This window comes from Palaemon carinicauda, chromosome 1, assembly GCF_036898095.1.
Source record: "Palaemon carinicauda isolate YSFRI2023 chromosome 1, ASM3689809v2, whole genome shotgun sequence".
NCBI classification, from domain to species: domain Eukaryota; kingdom Metazoa; phylum Arthropoda; class Malacostraca; order Decapoda; family Palaemonidae; genus Palaemon; species Palaemon carinicauda.
The window spans coordinates 207,946,110-207,965,325 of NC_090725.1; the positions used below are offsets into that span (position 1 = coordinate 207,946,110).

Sequence of the window (19,216 nt, forward strand, 5' to 3'; positions counted from 1 at the left end):
GGGAAATAACCAGTATTGCTTGCCGCCAAGCTGCCACAGACAGCTATCCTTGGGAGGTGAACCTACTTTGGGCCCTCTGGGTACAATGCCTACTCGAACCTGTACGCGCCACCATCCCTTATGTTGATATTTTGCCCATGAAGGGCCCAATGACCAAAGTTGATACCCTGATGGACAGCCACTTCACCACCTTCAAGACTATCAACGCCTCCACTCTGACAAAGACAACTATTCAACATCGTCCAAAGTTGATGTGAATGAGGTAGGACACAGACACCAATCCCATGATGTACCGGAGCGACAACAAAATTGCCCACCATCCAAATATTTTGCCCCTTGCTCGCACCCTAACTAAGCTGCAGTTATGCTACTACCACTTCAGAGTTTAGGATGCTGTGAAGAAATGTGTGAACTGCTGTCAGCAACCAAAAATATGTAAGTGGGCCATCAGTTGTGGTGGGGCTCTCCCCTATCACTAATCTTTCCTTTTCATGATGTAGATATGGGTGTATTGGGTTTGACAGACGCAGGTGCTTTCAAATTTCTTCTACCAAGGTCACTCTCCAGGACACAACATAGTTGTTCTAAGCTTGTTGAGGTCTGCATGACAGCTGCAAACGGGTCTGCAATCCCCACGTACTGGTATGAGAAACTCACACTATAGTTTGGGAGCACCAAATATCATTGAAAGTTTCACGTTGTTGACATCACATTGCCAATACTTGCTGTGGATTTCCTCTCTCATTTTAACCTCTTTGTTGGTGCTGCTCTTTGACGGTTAGCCAACACAGCCTCATATTCATCGACACCTCTTCTTCCCTTGCTCTCCACATCAGCACATCCACAGATGCCTAAGCCCATCTCCGCACTTCATACCTGGAAGTCTTCCATCAAGAGCCTTGCCAAATGCTCATGGTTCCCAACAAGCACAGCATTTATTACCATATCAAGATGACAGGGCCCTCTGTATTTGCCAGATTACGGCGTCTGGCCCCAGATCGTTTGGTTGCTACTAAACAAACATTCCCCAAATTGAAGAAATGGGCCTTGGCCAAATGGCCTCAAGTCCATGGTTGTCACCCCTAAGCATTGCCATAAAAAAGTATGGCTCCCTGCGTCCTTTTGGAGATTACAGATGTTTGACACTAACCCCTCCCCTAAGCTAAGGTTTTATCTTAAGGGACCTCCTGTTCTGTGTATGTTACAAGGATGACATACTTGTGTTGTCTTCCTCCGAAGAGGAACACCTCTGTCACCTATGCATCGTCCTTGACCCCCTACAATGGAACAGCCTCGTAGTCCGGTACAATAAGTGTCCCTTTGACGCCAAAAAATTATTGTTCTTAGGGAACCGCATGAACGTTATCAGCTGGTGAAAACTTTCCCATGTCCTCGTTCGTCAAATCACTTCTAGAATTCTTGAGCATTATAAACTATTATCACTGGTTCTTGACAACGATTGCCGCCCATCTTGCCCCCCACCACTATGCCTCCCTCAAGGGTTAAACCAAAAGACCTGACGTGGGGTCTTTTCAGGAAGCAGCCTTCTGCAATGCAAAGAATGCCCTATCAACTGCTAATGCTCTCACCATTCACGTGCCACATGCCCCTCTCCTTCTCTCCCCCAATACCAGCGACGTTGCTATTGACGTAGTACTCGAGTAGGTGGTCAACGGCTCTCCCCTCCCATTGTCTTTCTTAAGTAGAAAACAGTCCAAGGCAGAATCTGTTACTAGCACCTGCACTTTCTCTTTGCTATCCTTGATAATTATAGCATCAAATACAAACCTCTTCATTCCACAATAACTGCATAACTCATTTTCAATACTCACAATTATTACCAATGTCCTTTCTTGACATCTGGCATCATTTTATCCAGAAAAATGTTAAAGTGCCATATCAGAAAGATTTTAAATCACTAACAATTACCCATACCCTTCCAATACTCTTAACATTGAGTTTCTATCGATTCCATCATGAGCGTTTTCTACATACTTATATCTTGTATGCAGCTTATTTCTTTTACTTTTCAACTTTACACAAAAATACATGGTCTACAGAATCATTCCTTGTCTAAATCTACACTAATCTTTATCCGAAAGTCCTGAAGTCACCCGCTTTACTTTCTCAAACAAAATCCAACCAAATACTTTCCTTGGTTTACCGTGTTATTTTAGATTGAAATAATTACGCTTCTCATTCTTTTTTTAGGGGGAGCCTTTATCTTATCCAGAAATACTTCATGAAACCTCTGATATTATTTTCTTACTATCATCAGATCATTGAAACCTCTCACTTGTAATTCTGCTAACTGCTTATACCTCTTTGTAGCATTTCTTATATGCTCACTGTCACTACCATTTCCTGCTAACTCTTTTCAAGTGTTGGTTCATTCAGCTTTATCTCTCTCCTATCCTCACCGGTCAGCAAATCTTCAAAATACTTCCTGCGTTGTACTAGGATTCCATTCATCTTTAACTTTATCAACCTTAACTTTAGCTTTGACTAAATAATGACCTGATATGCCTCCATCTACTCTTCCATAATTCAATTCGTTCTTATTTTTACCACAAGATATATTTTATTCTTAACTCTTCCCGGAACTCAGTGCCTACTAACAACCCAAGTTCTTTCTGCCATTTATCTTTACATTAGAATATCCAGGAACTGCTGATCTTTTATGTTGTCCAAATGTTGCAAGGCCAAAACTCTGACAATCTAAAAATAATCCCTTTCAATCTCATTCCTCATCATTCATGAACTTCAAACACTGGTTATCACATATTATTATTATTATTATTATTACTATTATTATTATTATTATTATTATTATTATTACTATTATTATTATTATTATTATTATTATTATTATTATTATTATTATTAGCTAGGTTACAACCTTATTTAGAAAAGCAGGATGTTATAAGCACACGGACCATAAAAGGGAAAATAGCCTGATAAGGAAACGATATAAGGAAACAAAATATTGTGCCTGGGTGTGCCTTCAATCAAAATAACTCTAACGAAAGACAGTGTCAGACCATGGTGCCTATTCTGATAAAACGCAGGTGCTGAATAAAAAAAATTCAGTTTTCCTATCTAGGCTGATACAAACTTTATGCTTATTACATTCTACATGACACGATTTTTACCTATATACTATAGTATGTGTGTGCTCCTTTGTAAATCTATAGCCATAGATAATCTACATAGAAGTGAAAACTTATACATTAAACTAAATTACTTACTAATAAGTTAAGATGGATTCAGAAATGTGCAATAGAGAGACAGGAGGGTTCCAGTGAAACAATCTTAGAGCATAATGTATATATATATATATATATATATATATATATATATATATATATATATATATATATATATATATATATATATATATATATATATATATATATATATATATATATATATATATATATATATATATATATATATATATCCATATATATATATATATATATATATATATATATATATATATATATATATATATATATATATATATTATATATATATATATATATATAGGGTAGCACCACTCCAGGAATGAGAAACATCAATTTATGTATTTCTCTCGAGGTAAGGTTTCATTCCCAATTGTCTGTTAGTGTAAAAATAAAGGTAACAAGAATCTTCAAAAAATAAAAATAATTTTGCTTTTTATTCTTGAGCGATGCTGCATCACCAGTAATTGTCTTGATACAAGAGCGATGCGCCTTTCAAAGCTGTTAGAGAATTAGAACACAAAATAGTGAAAACTCACCCCACATCGAGAAACTTGACGGCTTTAAATAGTTTTCGTCTATATTTGCAGTAGTATTTTATACGCCGTTTGTTTTATTCGACTACAATTTCAGCCGTTGCCGATCAAGTTTCAGCTGCTGATTCAGTGATCAGTCCAGTAATCTCCATTTCTTGAGCATTGCCTCCCTGATAGAGGGCGTCATCATTGTTATCATGATTAAAAGGTTTATTTTTTTTTAACGGGGTCAATTTGCCATAGTGAAAGCGCATTTCACAATATCAAAGAAATATAATTTATTAATAATACTTAGGAAGCATTGTCGGTAGCCAATGCGATAGTAGAATTACGAGGAAAGTATGAGAAAATAATGTTGTCGGTGAATTTTGTTTCCAAAAGCAGCAAAGTTATTCTTTAGTCTCCCCAGCCTACGGCTATCCCCACATACCACCCCAAACCCCAAATTCTTAATAAATACGAAGAGAAACAATATATGTCATATTAAAAATGACGTGTGGTCGCTAACAGCTAAGTCAGAACAAAACAAAACAAAATTTCATCAGGAAACCACTTTTTACATAAGCCTCTTTACATCAACCACTTTGATAGTAGAATTAATATTACAAGCCTCTCTCTCTCTCTCTCTCTCTCTCTCTCTCTCTCTCTCTCTCTCTCTCTCGCTTTATATATATATATATATATATATATATATATATATATATATATATATATATATATATATATATATATATATGTATATATATATATATATATATATATATATATATGGTTTGTGGAAATTTACAAAAATTTACCAAATTGAATTCTCGAATCAAATCATGGTCAACATGATCTTTCATATAACTAAACTTCATTGGCAAAAATTCAATGTTATTCGATTTGCCTGTTTCCGTGATTCAAGTCCCCCTCAAACTCATTAGTTCCTTTAGTGTCTGCATCCTGAACATCCTTGTGAACTAAGTGTGGAACCTCACCACCATTTTGAACTAAGGATAGGACCTCACTATCATTTTAAGCTAAGGATGCAAACTCACCATCATTTTGAGGTGAGGAGGGGAGCTCAAAATCAATTTGAGATAAGGATGGAACCTCACCATCATTTTGATCTGAGGATGAAACCGTACCATCATTTTGAGCTAAGAATGGAACCTCACCATCTTTTTGAGCTAACGATGGAACCTCACCATCATTTTGAGCTAAGAATGGAACCTCACCATCTTTTTGAGCTAAGGATGGAACCTCACCATCATTTTGAGCTAAGAATGGAACCTCACCATCTTTTTGAGCTAATGACGGAACCTCACCATCATTTTGAGCTAAGAATGGGACCTCACCATCATTTTGAGCTAAGGAGGGGAGCTCACCATCATTTTGAGCTAAGGATAGAACCTCCCCATCATTTTGAGCTAAAAATGGAACCTCACCATCTTTTTGAGCTAAGGATGGAACCTCCCCATCATTTTGAGCTAAGAATGGAACCTCACTATTTTTTTGAGCTAACGATGGAACCTCACCATCATTTTGAGCTAAGAATGGAACCTCACCATCTTTTTGAGCTAAGGATGGAACCTCACCATCATTTTGAGCTAAGAATGGAATCTCACCATCTTTTTGAGCTAATGACGGAACCTCACCATCATTTTGAGCTAAGAATGGAACCTCACCATCTTTTTGAGCTAAGGATGGAACCTCACCATCATTTTGAGCTAAGAATGTAACCTCACCATCTTTTTGAGCTAAAGATGGAACCTCACCATCATTTTGCACTAAGAATGGGACCTTACCATCATTTTGACCTAAGGATGAAACCGTACCATCATTTTGAGCTAAGAATGGAACCTCACCATCTTTTTGAGCTAATGATGGAACCTCACCATCATTTGGAGCTAAGAATGAAACCTCACCATCTTTTTGAGCTAAGGATGGAACCTCATCATCATTTTGAGCTGAAAATGGGACCTCACCATCTTTTTGAGCTAACGATGGAACCTCGCCATCATTTTGAGCTAAAAATGGGACCTCCCCATCTTTTTGAGCTAAGGATGAAACCTCACCATCATTTTGAGCTAAGGATGGAATCTCCCCATCATTTTGAGCTGAAAATGGGACCTCACCATCTTTTTGGGCTAAGGATGAAACCTCACCATCATTTTGAGCTAAGAATGGGACCTTACCATCATTTTGACCAAAGGATGAAACTGTACCATCATTTTGAGCTAAGAATGGATCCTCACCATTTTTTTGAGCTAACGATGGAACCTCACCATCATTTTGAGCTAAGAATAGAACCTCACCATCTTTTTGAGCTAAGGATGGAACCTCACCATCATTTTGAGCTATAAATGGGACCTCACCATCTTTTTGAGCTAAGGATGGAACCTCACCATCATTTTGAGCTAAAAATGGGACCTCACCATCTTTTTGAGCTAAGGATGGAACCTCACCATCATTTTGAGTTAAGAATGGAACCTCACCATCTTTTTGAGCTAAGGATGGAACCTCACCATCATTTTGAGCTAAAAATGGGACCTCACCATATTTTTGAGATAAGGATGGAGCCTCACCATCATTTTGAGTTAAGAATGGAACCTCACCATCATTTTGAGCTAAGAATGGAACGTTGCCATCATTTTGATCTAAAAATGGGACCTCACCATCCTTTTCAGCTAAGGATGGAACCTCCCCATCATTTTGAGCTAATAATGGAACGTTACCATCATTTTGAGCTAAGAATGGAACCGTACCTTCATTTTTACCTTAAATATATATATATATATATATATATATATATATATATATATGTGTGTGTGTGTGTGTGTGTGTGTTTGTGTGTGTGTGTGTGTGTCACATTTATGTCAATTCTATATTGTCGATAGCTTACAATAAAATTTCAAATATTTACTTCAAAAAGGATTATAGAAATTGATAGAAATTTACTAAATTGAATTCTCGAATAAAATCAGAGCCAACATAATTTTTTTTATAACTAAACTTCATTGACAAAAATTCCATGTTATTCGATTTGCCTATTTCCGTGATTCAAGTCCTACTCAAACTCATTAGTTCCTTTAGTGTCTGCATCCTCACCATCCTTGTCAACTTAGAATGGAACCTCACCATCATTTTGAACTAAGGATTGGACCTCACTATCATTTCAAGCTAAGGATGCAACCTCACCATCATTTTGAGGTGAGGAGGGGAGCTCACAATCATTTTGAGATAAGAATGGGAACACACCATCATTTTCAACTAAGGATAGGACCACACCATAATTTTGAGCTAAGGATGGAATCTCACCATTATTGTCACCTAAGAAGGGAACCTCACCATCATTTTGAGCTAAGGATGGGACCTCACCATCATTTTAAGCTTAGGACGGGACTTCACCATCTTTTTGAGCTAAGGATGGGACCACACCATCATTTTGAAATAAGGATGGATCCTCACCATCATTCCTTTTTAGCTAAGGACCGGACCACACCATCATTTTGAGCTAAGGAATGATCCTCACCATCATTTTGGGCTAATGAGGGGAGCTCACCATCATTTTGAGCTAAGAATGGGACCTCACCATCTTTTTGAGCTAAAGATGGAACCTCACCATCATTTTGAGCTAAGAATTGGACTTTACCATCATTTTGACCTAAGGAGGGGAGCTCACCATCCTTTTGAGCAAAGGATGGGACACACCATCATTTTGAGCTAAGGATGGAACCTCACAATGATTTTGAGCTATTAATAGGACCTTAATATCAGCTAAAAATGGGACCTCACCATCATTTTGAGCTAAGAATGGGACGTTATCATCATTTTGACCTAAAAAAGGGGGCTCACCATCATTTTGGGCTAATTATGGGACCTCACCATCATTTTGAGCTAGAAATAGGACCCTACCATCATTTCACCCCTAAGGGTGGAGGGGCTCACCATCATTTTGAACTAAGAATGGGACCTCACCATCTCTTTGAACTAAGGATGGAACCTCACGATCATTTTGAGCTAAGAATGGGACCTTACTATCATTTTGACCTAAGGAAGGAAGCTCATCATCATTTTGAGCTAAGGATCGGATCACATCATCATTTTGAGCTGAGGATGGGACCAGACCATAATTTTGAGCTAAGTATGGAACCTCGCCATCATTTTGACCTAAGAATGAGACCTCATCATCATTTTGAGCTAAGGAGGGGACCTCACCATCATTTTGGACTAAGAATAATGCCTCAACATCTTTTGGGGCTAAGGATAGAACCACACCATCATTTTGAGCGGAGGATGGATCTTCACCATCATTTTGAGCTAAGAATGGAGCTTCATCATCATTTTGAGCTAAGGAGGTGAGATCACGATCATTTTGACCTGAGAAGGAGACCTCACAATCTCATTGCACGAATGATGGAACCTCACAATCATTTTGAGCTAAGAATGGGTCCTTTCCATCATTTTGAAATAAGGAGGGGGCCTCACATTCATTTCGAGCTCAGAATGGGACCTCACCATCTTTTTGAGCTAATGATGGAACCTTACCATCATTTTTAGCAAAGAATTGGACCTTAAAATAATTTTGACCTTGGGAGGGGAGCTCACCATCCTTGTGAGCGAAGGATGCGACCACACCATCATTTTGAGCTAAGGATAGAACCTCACAATCCTTTTGAGCTAAGAATGGAACCTTACCATTAATTTGACCTGGAGGGGGGCTCACCCTCATTTTGAGCTAAGAAGGGGACCACACAATCATTTTGAGCCAGGGATTGAACCTCAATATCATTTTGAGCTACACAGGGGACCTAACCATCATTTTGACCTATGGAGGGCGCTCACCATCATTTTGAGCTAAGAATAGGACCTCACTTTTTTTTGAGCTAAGGATGGAACCTCACCATCATTTTGAGCTAAAAATTGAACCTTACCATCATTTTGAGCTAAGAATGGGACCTCAACATCTTTTTGAGCTGAGGATGGTACCTCATCATTATTTTGAGCTAATGTTGGGACCTTACCATTATTTTCACATAAGGAAGGGAGCTCACCATCCTTGTGAGCAAAGGATGGGACTACATCATCCTTTTGAGGTATGGATGGAACCTCACCATCAATTTAAGCTAAGAATGGGATCTCAACATTATATTGAGATAAGAATGGGACCTTACCATCTTTTTGAGCTAAGAATGGAATCTCACCAACATTTTGAGCTAAGAAGGGTACATCTCCATCATTTTGAGCTAAGGTAGGGATGTCACCATCATTTTGGGCTAAGAATGGAAGCTCACCATCATTTTGAGCTAAGGATGGAACCTCACCATCGTGTTGAGGTAAGAATGGAACCTTACCATCATTTTGACCTAAGGAGAAGGGCACACCATCATTTTGAGCTAAGAATGGGATCTCTCCATCTTTTTGAGCTAAGGATGGAACCTCACCATCGTGTTGAGGTAAGAATGGAACCTTACCATCATTTTGACCTAAGGAGAAGGGCACACCATCATTTTGAGCTAAGAATGGAACCTCTCCATCTTTTTGAGCTAGGGATGGAACCTCACCATCGTGTTAAGGTAAGAATGGAACCTTACAATCATTTTGACCTAAGGAGAAGGGCACACCATCATTTTGAGCTAAGAATGGGACCTCTCCATCTTTTTGAGCTAAGGATGGAACCTCACCATCGTGTCGAGGTAAGAATGGAACCTTACCATCATTTTGACCTAAGGAGAAGGGCACACCATCATTTTGAGCTAAGAATGGGACCTCTCCATCTTTTTGAGCTAAGGATGGAACCTCACCATCGTGTCGAGGTAAGAATAGAACCTTACCATCATTTTGACCTAAGGAGAAGGGCACACCATCATTTTGAGCTAAGAATGGGATCTCTCCATCTTTTTGAGCTAAGGGTGGAACCTCACCATCGTGTCGAGGTAAGAATGGAACCTTACCATCATTTCGACCTAAGGAGATGGGCACACCATCCTTTTGAGCTAAGAATGGGACCTCTCCATCTTTTTGAGCTAAGGATGGAACCTCACCATCGTGTTGAGGTAAGAATGGAACCTTACCATCATTTCGACCTAAGGAGAAGGGCACACCATCATTTTGAGCTAAGAATGAGACCTCTCCATCTTTTTGAGCTAAGGATGGAACCTCACCATCGTGTTGAGGTAAGAATGGAACCTTACCATCATTTTGACCTAAGGAGAAAGGCACACCATCATTTTGAGCTAAGAATGGGGCCTCTCCATCTTTTTGAGCTAAGGATGGAACCTCACCATCGTGTTGAGGTAAGAATGGAACCATACCATCATTTTGACCTAAGGAGAAGGGCACACCATCATTTTGAGCTAAGAATGGGACCTCTCCATCTTTTTGAGCTAAGGATGGAACCTCACCATCGTGTTGAGGTAAGAATGGAACCTTACCATCATTTTGACCTAAGGAGAAGGGCACACTATCATTTTGAGCTAAGAATGGGACCTTTCCATCTTTTTGAGCTAAGGATGGAACCTCACCATCGTGTTGAGGTAAAAATGGAACCTTACCATCATTTTGACCTAAGGAGAAGGGCACACTATCATTTTGAGCTAAGAATGGGACCTCTCCATCTTTTTGAGCTAAGGATGGAACCTCACCATCGTGTTGAGGTAAGAATGGAACCTTACCATCATTTCGACCTAAGGAGAAGGGCACACCATCATTTTGAGCTAAGAATGGGACCTCTCCATCTTTTTGAGCTAAGGATGGAACCTCACCATCGTGTTGAGGTGAGAATGGAACCTTACCATTATTTTGACCTGAGGAGAAGGGCACACCATCATTTTGAGCTAAGAATGGGACCTCTCCATCTTTTTGAGCTAAGGATGGAACCTCACCATCGTGTTGAGGTGAGAATGGAACCTTACCATCATTTTGACCTAAGGAGAAGGGCACACCATCATTTTGAGCTAAGAATGGGACCTTTCCATCTTTTTGAGCTAAGGCTGGAACCTCACCATCGTGTTGAGGTAAGAATGGGACCTTACCATCATTTTGACCTAAGGAGGGGAGCTTACCATCCTTGTGAGCGAAGGATGGGAACACACCATCATTTTGAGCTAAGGATGGAACCTCACCATCATTTTGAGCTAAGAATGGGACCTTACCATCATTTTGATCTGAGGATGAAACCGTACCATCATTTTGAGCTAAGAATTTGACCTGATCATCATTTTAAGCATGGATTGGGACCTTACCATCATTTTGACCTAAGGAGTGGAGCTCACGATCCTTGTGAGCGAAGGATGGAACCTCACCATCATTTTGATCTAAGGATGGAATTTCACCATCATTTTGAGCTAAGAATGGGATATTACCATCATTTTGACCTAAGGAGGGGAGCTCACCATCATTGTGAGCGAAGGATGGGACCACACCATAATTTTGAGGTAAGGATGGAACCTCACCATCATTTTGCGGTAAGGATAGGATCTCACCATCCTTTTGAGCAAAGGATTGGATCTCACTATTATTTTGAGCTAAGAATAGGACATCACCTTCTCTTTGAGATAAGAGTGGGACCTCACTATCTTTTTGAGCCAAGAATGGGACCTCACCATCATTTTGAGCTAAGGACGGAACCTCAGTGTCATTTTAAGTTAAGGATGGGATCTCACTATCATTTTGAGCTAAGAATGGGATCTCACCATTATTTTGAGCTAAGAATTGGACCTCACCATCATTTTGAGCTAGTTATGGGATCTCACCATCTTTTTGACCTAAGAATGGGGCCTCACCATCATTTTTAGGTAAGAATGGAACCTAAACATCACTTTGAGCTAATGAGGGACCTCACCATCATTTTGAGCTATTGATGGGACTTCACCATCTTTTTGAGCTAAGGATGGGAGCTCATCATCATTTTGAGCTAAGGATGTGACCTCACAATCTTTTTGAGCTAAGGATGGGACCTCACCATCATTTTGATCTAAGAATGGAACCTCATTATCATTTTAAATTAAGGATGGGACCTCACCATCATTTTGAGCTAAGAATGATATCTCACCATCATTTTGAGCAAATGATGGGACCTCACCCTCCTTTTGAACTATGAATGGGACCTCACCACCATTTAGAGCTAAGAATGGGACCTCACCATCATTTTGAGCTCAGGATGGAACCTCACCCTAATTTTGAGCTAAGAATGGGACATCACCATCATTTTGAGCAAAGGAGGGGAGCTCACCATCATTTTGAGCTAAGAATGGGACCTCACCATTTTCTTGAGCTAAGGATGGAATTTCACCATCATGTTAAGGTAAGAATGGGACCTTACCATCATTTTGACTTAAGCTAAGAATGGGACCTCACCATTTTCTTGAGATAAGGATGGAATTTCACCATCATTTTGAGCTAAGGATGGGACCTTACCATCATTTCAACCTAAGGAGGGAGCTCACCATCCTTGTGAGCTAAGGATGGAACTTCACCATCATTTTGAGCTAAGAATTGGACCTTACCATCATTTTGAGCTAAGAATGGGACCTCACCATCTTTTTGAGCTAAGGATGGAACTTCACCATCATTTTGAGCTAAGGATGGGACCTTACCATCATTTCAACCTAAGGAGGGAGCTCACCATCCTTGTGAGCTAAGGATGGAACTTCACCATCATTTTGAGCTAAGAATGGGACCTTACCATCATTTTGACCAAAGGAGGGGAGCTCACCATCATTTTGAGCTAAGGATGGAACATCACCATCATTTTGAGGTAAGAATGGGATCTCACCATCGTTGTGAGCTAAGGATGAGATCTCACCATCGTTGTGAGCTAAGGATGAGACCTCACTATTGTTGCGAGCTAAGGATGGAGCCTCATCATCCTTTTGAATTAAGGACGGGATCTCACCATCCTTTTGAGCTAAGGATGGATCCTCACCACTTTTGTAAGCTATGGCTGGGACCTCACCATCCTCTTAAACTAAGGATGGAGCCTCATCATCCTTGTGAGATAATGATAGGACCTCACCATCCTTGTGAGCTAAGGATGGGACATCACCATCATTATGAGTATAGGCCCTCACTATTGTTGTGAGCTTAGGTTGGAGCCTCGTCATTCTTGTGAGCTAAGAGTGGGACCTTACCATCCTTTTGAACTAAGGATGGGACCTCACCATCTTTGTGAGCTAAGGATGGGACCTCACCATCCTTATGAGCTGAAGCTGAGACCTCACCATTGTTTTGAGCTAAGAATGGAGCCTCATCCTCCTTGTGAGCCAAGGATGGGACCTCACCATCCTTTTGAGCTAAGGATGGGACCTCACTATCCTTGTGAATTAAGGATGGGACTTCACCATCCTTATGAACTAAGGATGGGACCTCACCATCCTTTAGAACTAAGGATGATATTTTACCATCCTTGAGAGCTAAGGATAATACTTCGCCATACTTTTGAGCTAAGGATGGGACCTGACCATCCTTGAGAGTTAAGGATGAAACTTCACCATCGTTGTGAGCCAAGGATGGAGCTTCATCATCCCTGTGAACTAAGGATGGAATCTCATCATCCTTTTAAGCTAAGGATTGGGCCTCCCCATCCTGGTGAACTAAGGATGGGACCTCATCATACTTGTGAGCGAAAGAGGGGGCCTCACCATCCATGTGAGCTTAAGATGCGACCTCACCATCCTTTTGGGCTAGGGATGTGGAGTTTTGGACAGCCTATAGGTCTACCTGCTGAGTCATCTGCTGCCATTGTCTAGTCTTCCTTGGTCCTAGCTTGATTGAAGACCTTTTTGCAATGGGCAATGTTACTGTCCCTTGCCTCTGCCATTCATGATCATCCCTTAAAGCCTTCAAAACAATTATAAACCAGTCAGCCTCAGATCGCACCAACCAGTTACGTACAAAAACGCAAATTAAATCCGAAATAACGTAGGAAAATGAGATGTTCCCGAGTTTCACCGAAATTCATCCTGAAACCCCAATGTTTAGTCCACATTCTCTCTCCTTTTCACTTTTATCGCTTCTGAATTGTGATGAAAATTACTGTAACTATTTGATAGTTACTAGCATATTGCTTTTTTAATCTCAAAACTGAAAAGATTAATGAAAAAAATCGAAAGATAGGGCTCCAAATGAAATATGATAAAATAAATAAGAAACATGAATAAATGAAAATCTCTTACTGTCGTACTATACTATTTTATATCCAGTCTGTCTTATGCAAACCAGAGCGATCTCACTCAAGCTGCAAATATCACTCGCCATTCTCCAGCGACCGATATTACCCTTAGGAGGATATTTTGAGAGTTTCCTGAAAACACATTCCCATTTTGTGTATTCTTATTTCATCTTGACAGGAGTTCATAAGCTTCACAACATGGCATATACAAAAATTGATTTAAATACATTATAATTCTGTGTTAATAATGGTGAATCACGCAAGGCATTTTTTCCAGATAGTGTGAAAGAACTTGTACTGACTTTTTCAAAGTTGTTAGGTAATTAAGGCGTCCGAATATCATTCCCTCAAATAAGCTCATGAAAATTTCTCCTCATCACCTTCCATCTACAGGTGATTCTCATAGTGGGTGAGCTATAATATATGATTCGGGGAGCATATTTGGTTGTTCTAAATTCTAGATTTTTATGTTCAGACCTCAAAACTATTCATAGTGATAGCACTTTAGATGAACTATTTTTGCGACATATAAGAATGCTTTAAGATGCCCAAAAATTTATGGGCGAAATTTTCAAGGATTTGTATAGCAGAGATTGAGAGGATATATGTTGTCTCTGGATCAAAAGATTTAAAATCCACTTTACTATTCCTTAACTACGGCACTGTCACTGTCCCTTGCCTCGGCCATCCATGAGCGGCCTTTAAATCTTTAAGCTTTGCATAAGTAAATTTTGATTATGCTCAAGCAAGCCTATTTCAAAATAACTGTCTTTACCCTTTTATCTTTGGGAAACATCACAGGTCTTTGAAACTCGGATACTCTTCTTAGAGAGTAAGAGCATTTTCAGTGTCCTAATGCAACGATTCCACTCTGTTCAAGAGCGAGACCTTTGCATTAGTATGTAGCGTGTTATTTATCGTACATCATTTCAGACAGTGATTGTGGCATAATTTCTGACATGATCAATGTACAAATTCTATACCACTTCACCCATCTACGTCTATTATACACAAAACTTAGCCTTTAAGTTCAAAAATCGTTTGTGTAATTGTTACATAAGTGCTCCAAATATCAACATGATACAAGTTTTGAGAGTAACAATTTCACCCATTATGAATGCCAGTGTAAAGCCTTTTAACTGTAACCGTTATACTTCTAATCTCAATCTATAAATCACTTCTCATCATAAATTACAGTTTGTCGGAAAGTTGCGGACCTACCAAAAACTTCTGAGTAAGCTATACTACACCTGGCCATAATTCCTGCATGGTTTTTATTGAACTTCCATTTCAATCTTGTATTAAAGGTTTAACCGCCGTTCATGAATGGCAGAGGCAAAGGACAGTGACATTGTCTTAGCAAGCATATATTACATGATCAGCGCCCAAGCCCCCTCTCCATCCAAAATAGGACCAGGGAGGGTCAGGCAATGGTTGCTGATGACTCAGCAGATGGACCTCTAGGCTCCCCCAAAACCCCCAACCTTAGCTCACAAGGATGGTAAGGTTGCTGACAATAATGGCACTAACAAGTCTGAGCGGGAGTCGAACCCCCGACTGACAAACACCAGACAGAGACGTTACCAATCAGGCCTAATCATAAGGATTATGATTAAAATTATGGTAACATTATTGATGGCTAGATCTGCCAGGTCAGCTTTGATTGGACATGATTTTTTTTTTTCTTTTTTTTTTTTTTGCTCGGGAATACATATTTTTATTTGTAAACTACATTATTTTCTTTACGGTATGTTTCACTTAAGAGATGAAAGCTGTGGCTCATTTAATTTCTTATTACTGTCTTTTCAATGAAAAGAATAACGCGTAAAATCTAAAATTAGTCAGTACTATTTCTAGTAATTCACGATACTCAATAAGCCAAATTAGCATTTGCTTACTCAGGAAGCTTCCACAAGAAGAAAAATGAGAATAAAATTAAATTCAGTTAAATGAAAGGAAAAACTACGTAACATCAAGATTAATTGTTGCTAAAGATTTGCTGGAAATTAAACCTTTGGAATTATTAAGCAAGTGATTATATAATCCTTTATTTCCAGAAAAAAATTTATTCATTTAAATCTTTATTCAAAGACAAAAATATCAATTTACTATGATTATTTCCATCGAAATTAATTTAAGTAGGTTAATAGCAACGTAAGATCCCTAAGAGAACTTAAGTTGAAAAGAAGACTTTAAAATATATCATTACTATTGACTTAAGTATTAGATAATGAAAATATATCATTACTATTGACTTTAGTATTAGATAATGAAAAGTGAAGTCAAAATCCGTTTGTTAGCATCTTTTCTCAAAGGAAAAACTTTAGATGCAACAGAATATAATTGAGATAACAGTGTGGTATCCAAAATCGAATTGAAGTAAAAGGAATTAATTTAAATTTCCCGTTTGTCTGAATTAAGAACATTTTAGCAACCATCCAGGAGATGAGAGTGCAAAAATCAGGGCGTGATGTCTTAACCCGAATTAAATTAACTCTGAGTAAAAGCCTTCCTGTGTCTGTGTGATGATTATGCCCCTTAAGCCACAGAGGTTGGCCTGGAGGAGGGTGAAGTATGGATGTGTGGGGGGAGAGGAGTCTTTCTTCACAAACAATAACAAGTCTTTAGAAGCTTCTGGGAAATCTTCTGCCCGTCAGTAGTTAGGAGTTGGCGTACTTTGACCCAAAACGCATCTTCCTTTGGAGAAATCGAGGGGGGGAGGAAATTTAAGGACCGGGAAGAGTATCTCTCGCTCTCTCAGCCTAGTTCTGCATTGTCTTTACGTTTGCTTCAGCATTCGTCTATCTAAAGTATACTTATTTAGTTTTCCGGCAATTACATTCTCTCTCTCTCTCTCTCTCTCTCTCTCTCTCTCTCTCTCTCTCTCTCTCTCTCTCTCTCTCTCTCTCTCTCTCTCTCTCTCTCTGTATATATATATATATATATATATATATATATATATATATATATATATATATATATATATATATATATATGTATATATATACATGTATATACATATATATAATATATATACATATATATATATATATATATATATATATATATATATATATATATATATATATATATATATATATATATATATATATATATATATATATATATATATATATATATACACTCTTTCCTGTCACGCTATCAAACTGTTTCTTATAAAGTATTTTTGGGTTAATGATAACATATGTCCTTAGAAGCATTATAACATAACAATCTCTCTCTCTCTCTCTCTCTCTCTCTCTCTCTCTCTCTCTCTCTCTCTCTCTCTCTCTCTCTAATAATTTTCATAGGAAGCTTTACCAGAGATTGCTCTCTGTTACAGGGGTTCAAATTCGTATTGCATATTGATAAAAATGGTTTCATAACATGAAATTTGAAATTACTCCAGTTTCAATATTAAACTGTTTTAGGTAAACATTCAAGCTTTAGGAATTAATATATAATGGTTGTACATTTACTGATAACCCTTTGATTTCAAGCATATACAGAATTACTCTGTAGTCCATTTGATAGGGATAAATGTATTTATGACAGCCCTTAGACCCTCGCAAATATCTCGATTTTCATTCATTTATTCCGTATTGAATTTTCCTTATACAGGTTGCTTTCATATCTTCAGAAATGCTACTGTATATTGAAAACGATCCGTATTGATAGGGAGTTTTACCAAATGAATTATATATGTATTTATGATAACCAAAATCCTTTCTATAATCCAAACTCTTTTTTAGAAAATTGTTAAATATGGTAAAAGCGTTTGACGCCATTTACATTTGATGATATGGATAGAAAATATTATCCACAGAAAACCCGGTTTATCGCTGGACCATGAAGTAAATATAAAATTGTAGTAAGCGCTTATGAATAAGGAAATGTATTTTTTTTTTTTTTTTTTTTTGACAATAAACTATCATATTGATATTAACAATAAAAGGTATAAAGAATTACTGAGACTAACATGGTTTTGTTTAAATTCCTTCACATTCTAAAATCAAAACACCCATTATTATACGTGTACATAAACACTTACACGCAGACAAAGACACAAACATAAAAGCATATAAGCAGACAGGTACATAAATACACATGTATTGTAACCGCCCACCTCGGCAGTTAAATTTATTTATTTTTATTCTCCATCATAACTGTAACCACAACACAGTGACTATAGGAAAGGAACAGGTATAACCCTTATGAAAACTCATCCAAAATTTAAATATTCATTTAACATTAAAAAACACCAAAAAAAAAAATAATTTTAATAAGGAAGAAAACAACCCACCCACATTATAAAGCTCTAACAAGGAAGACATCAGTAAAAGAAAAGATAAATATCTATCACCAAGACTCACCCACTAGTACACTATTAGTGTTATCCGGACAGCACAGATGAAGAAAGTCAAGAAACCTTAACACTACCCTAACTATACTAAAACTAATTCGCCCTTTTATCAAGATATAGTTACCCGAAATGACGTACACTGGTTCATTTAAAAAAATTTCCACCAGGCAGAGTTTAACACGTGTCTGAATCCCCGTCCCTCATAGGCTAGGGGCATATAGCCCCAAAACACATCACACGATTACTGGAGGATATTGCCGGCTGGAGAAAGCAATACCGCCCTGTCCTTCGTCTCCAAATAAATATAGCGCCTACACCCTTACCAAAAGGCTGGCACAGCATAACCTCATCAAAGGGGATAGAAACACTTGGGCACTCGGGTCTTCCTCTTCACAGGAACTAAAAGTTGCAAGGCTCACCATAATGAAATAAAGGAATGGGTGATAATGCTGCTGTAACCTTCACACCATCAGGGAACAAAACACTTGTTGATCATGATAGCCTCCCTCTCGCTCCAATAAACACCAATTAATCCAAAGGGCAGTGATCGAACAGGGATTAAAAGGGAGGGAGTACTTTAAATCCTTAGACGCACCTAGTGTACTATCTTTTTTTTTTATTTTACTTCTCACTGAAGAGAACCATTCCCGGCCTCACCGCAGGGTACATGAAAAATAAAGATATACTCCATGAGCGCTCATCAGTTTGCGCTTAAAAAAAATAAATAAAATAAAAAAATAAAAAAAATTCTTTCATGAAGTTACTTAAAGTTTAAGTATTTAATCTAAATAACGACCAGGTTCGTTGGAGTAAATACATATATATATATATATATATATATATATATATATATATATATATATATATATATATATATATATATATATATATAATATATATATATATATATATATATAGC

General features: G+C 38.1%; 1 protein-coding gene across 1 annotated transcript; it reads right to left on the bottom strand.

Moving 5' to 3' along the window:
• Positions 1–489: 489 nt before the first annotated feature.
• Positions 490–13,505, bottom strand: LOC137637978 (uncharacterized). The gene is made up of 8 exons (XM_068370082.1): positions 13,484–13,505; positions 12,895–13,296; positions 11,607–11,738; positions 9,358–10,929; positions 8,938–9,249; positions 7,712–8,143; positions 5,479–6,480; positions 490–623 (listed from the first exon to the last, which is right to left on the bottom strand). Exons 1-8 carry the CDS (start codon positions 13,503–13,505, stop codon positions 490–492), a joined length of 4,008 nt encoding a protein of 1,335 aa, XP_068226183.1.
• Positions 13,506–19,216: the final 5,711 nt, after the last annotated feature.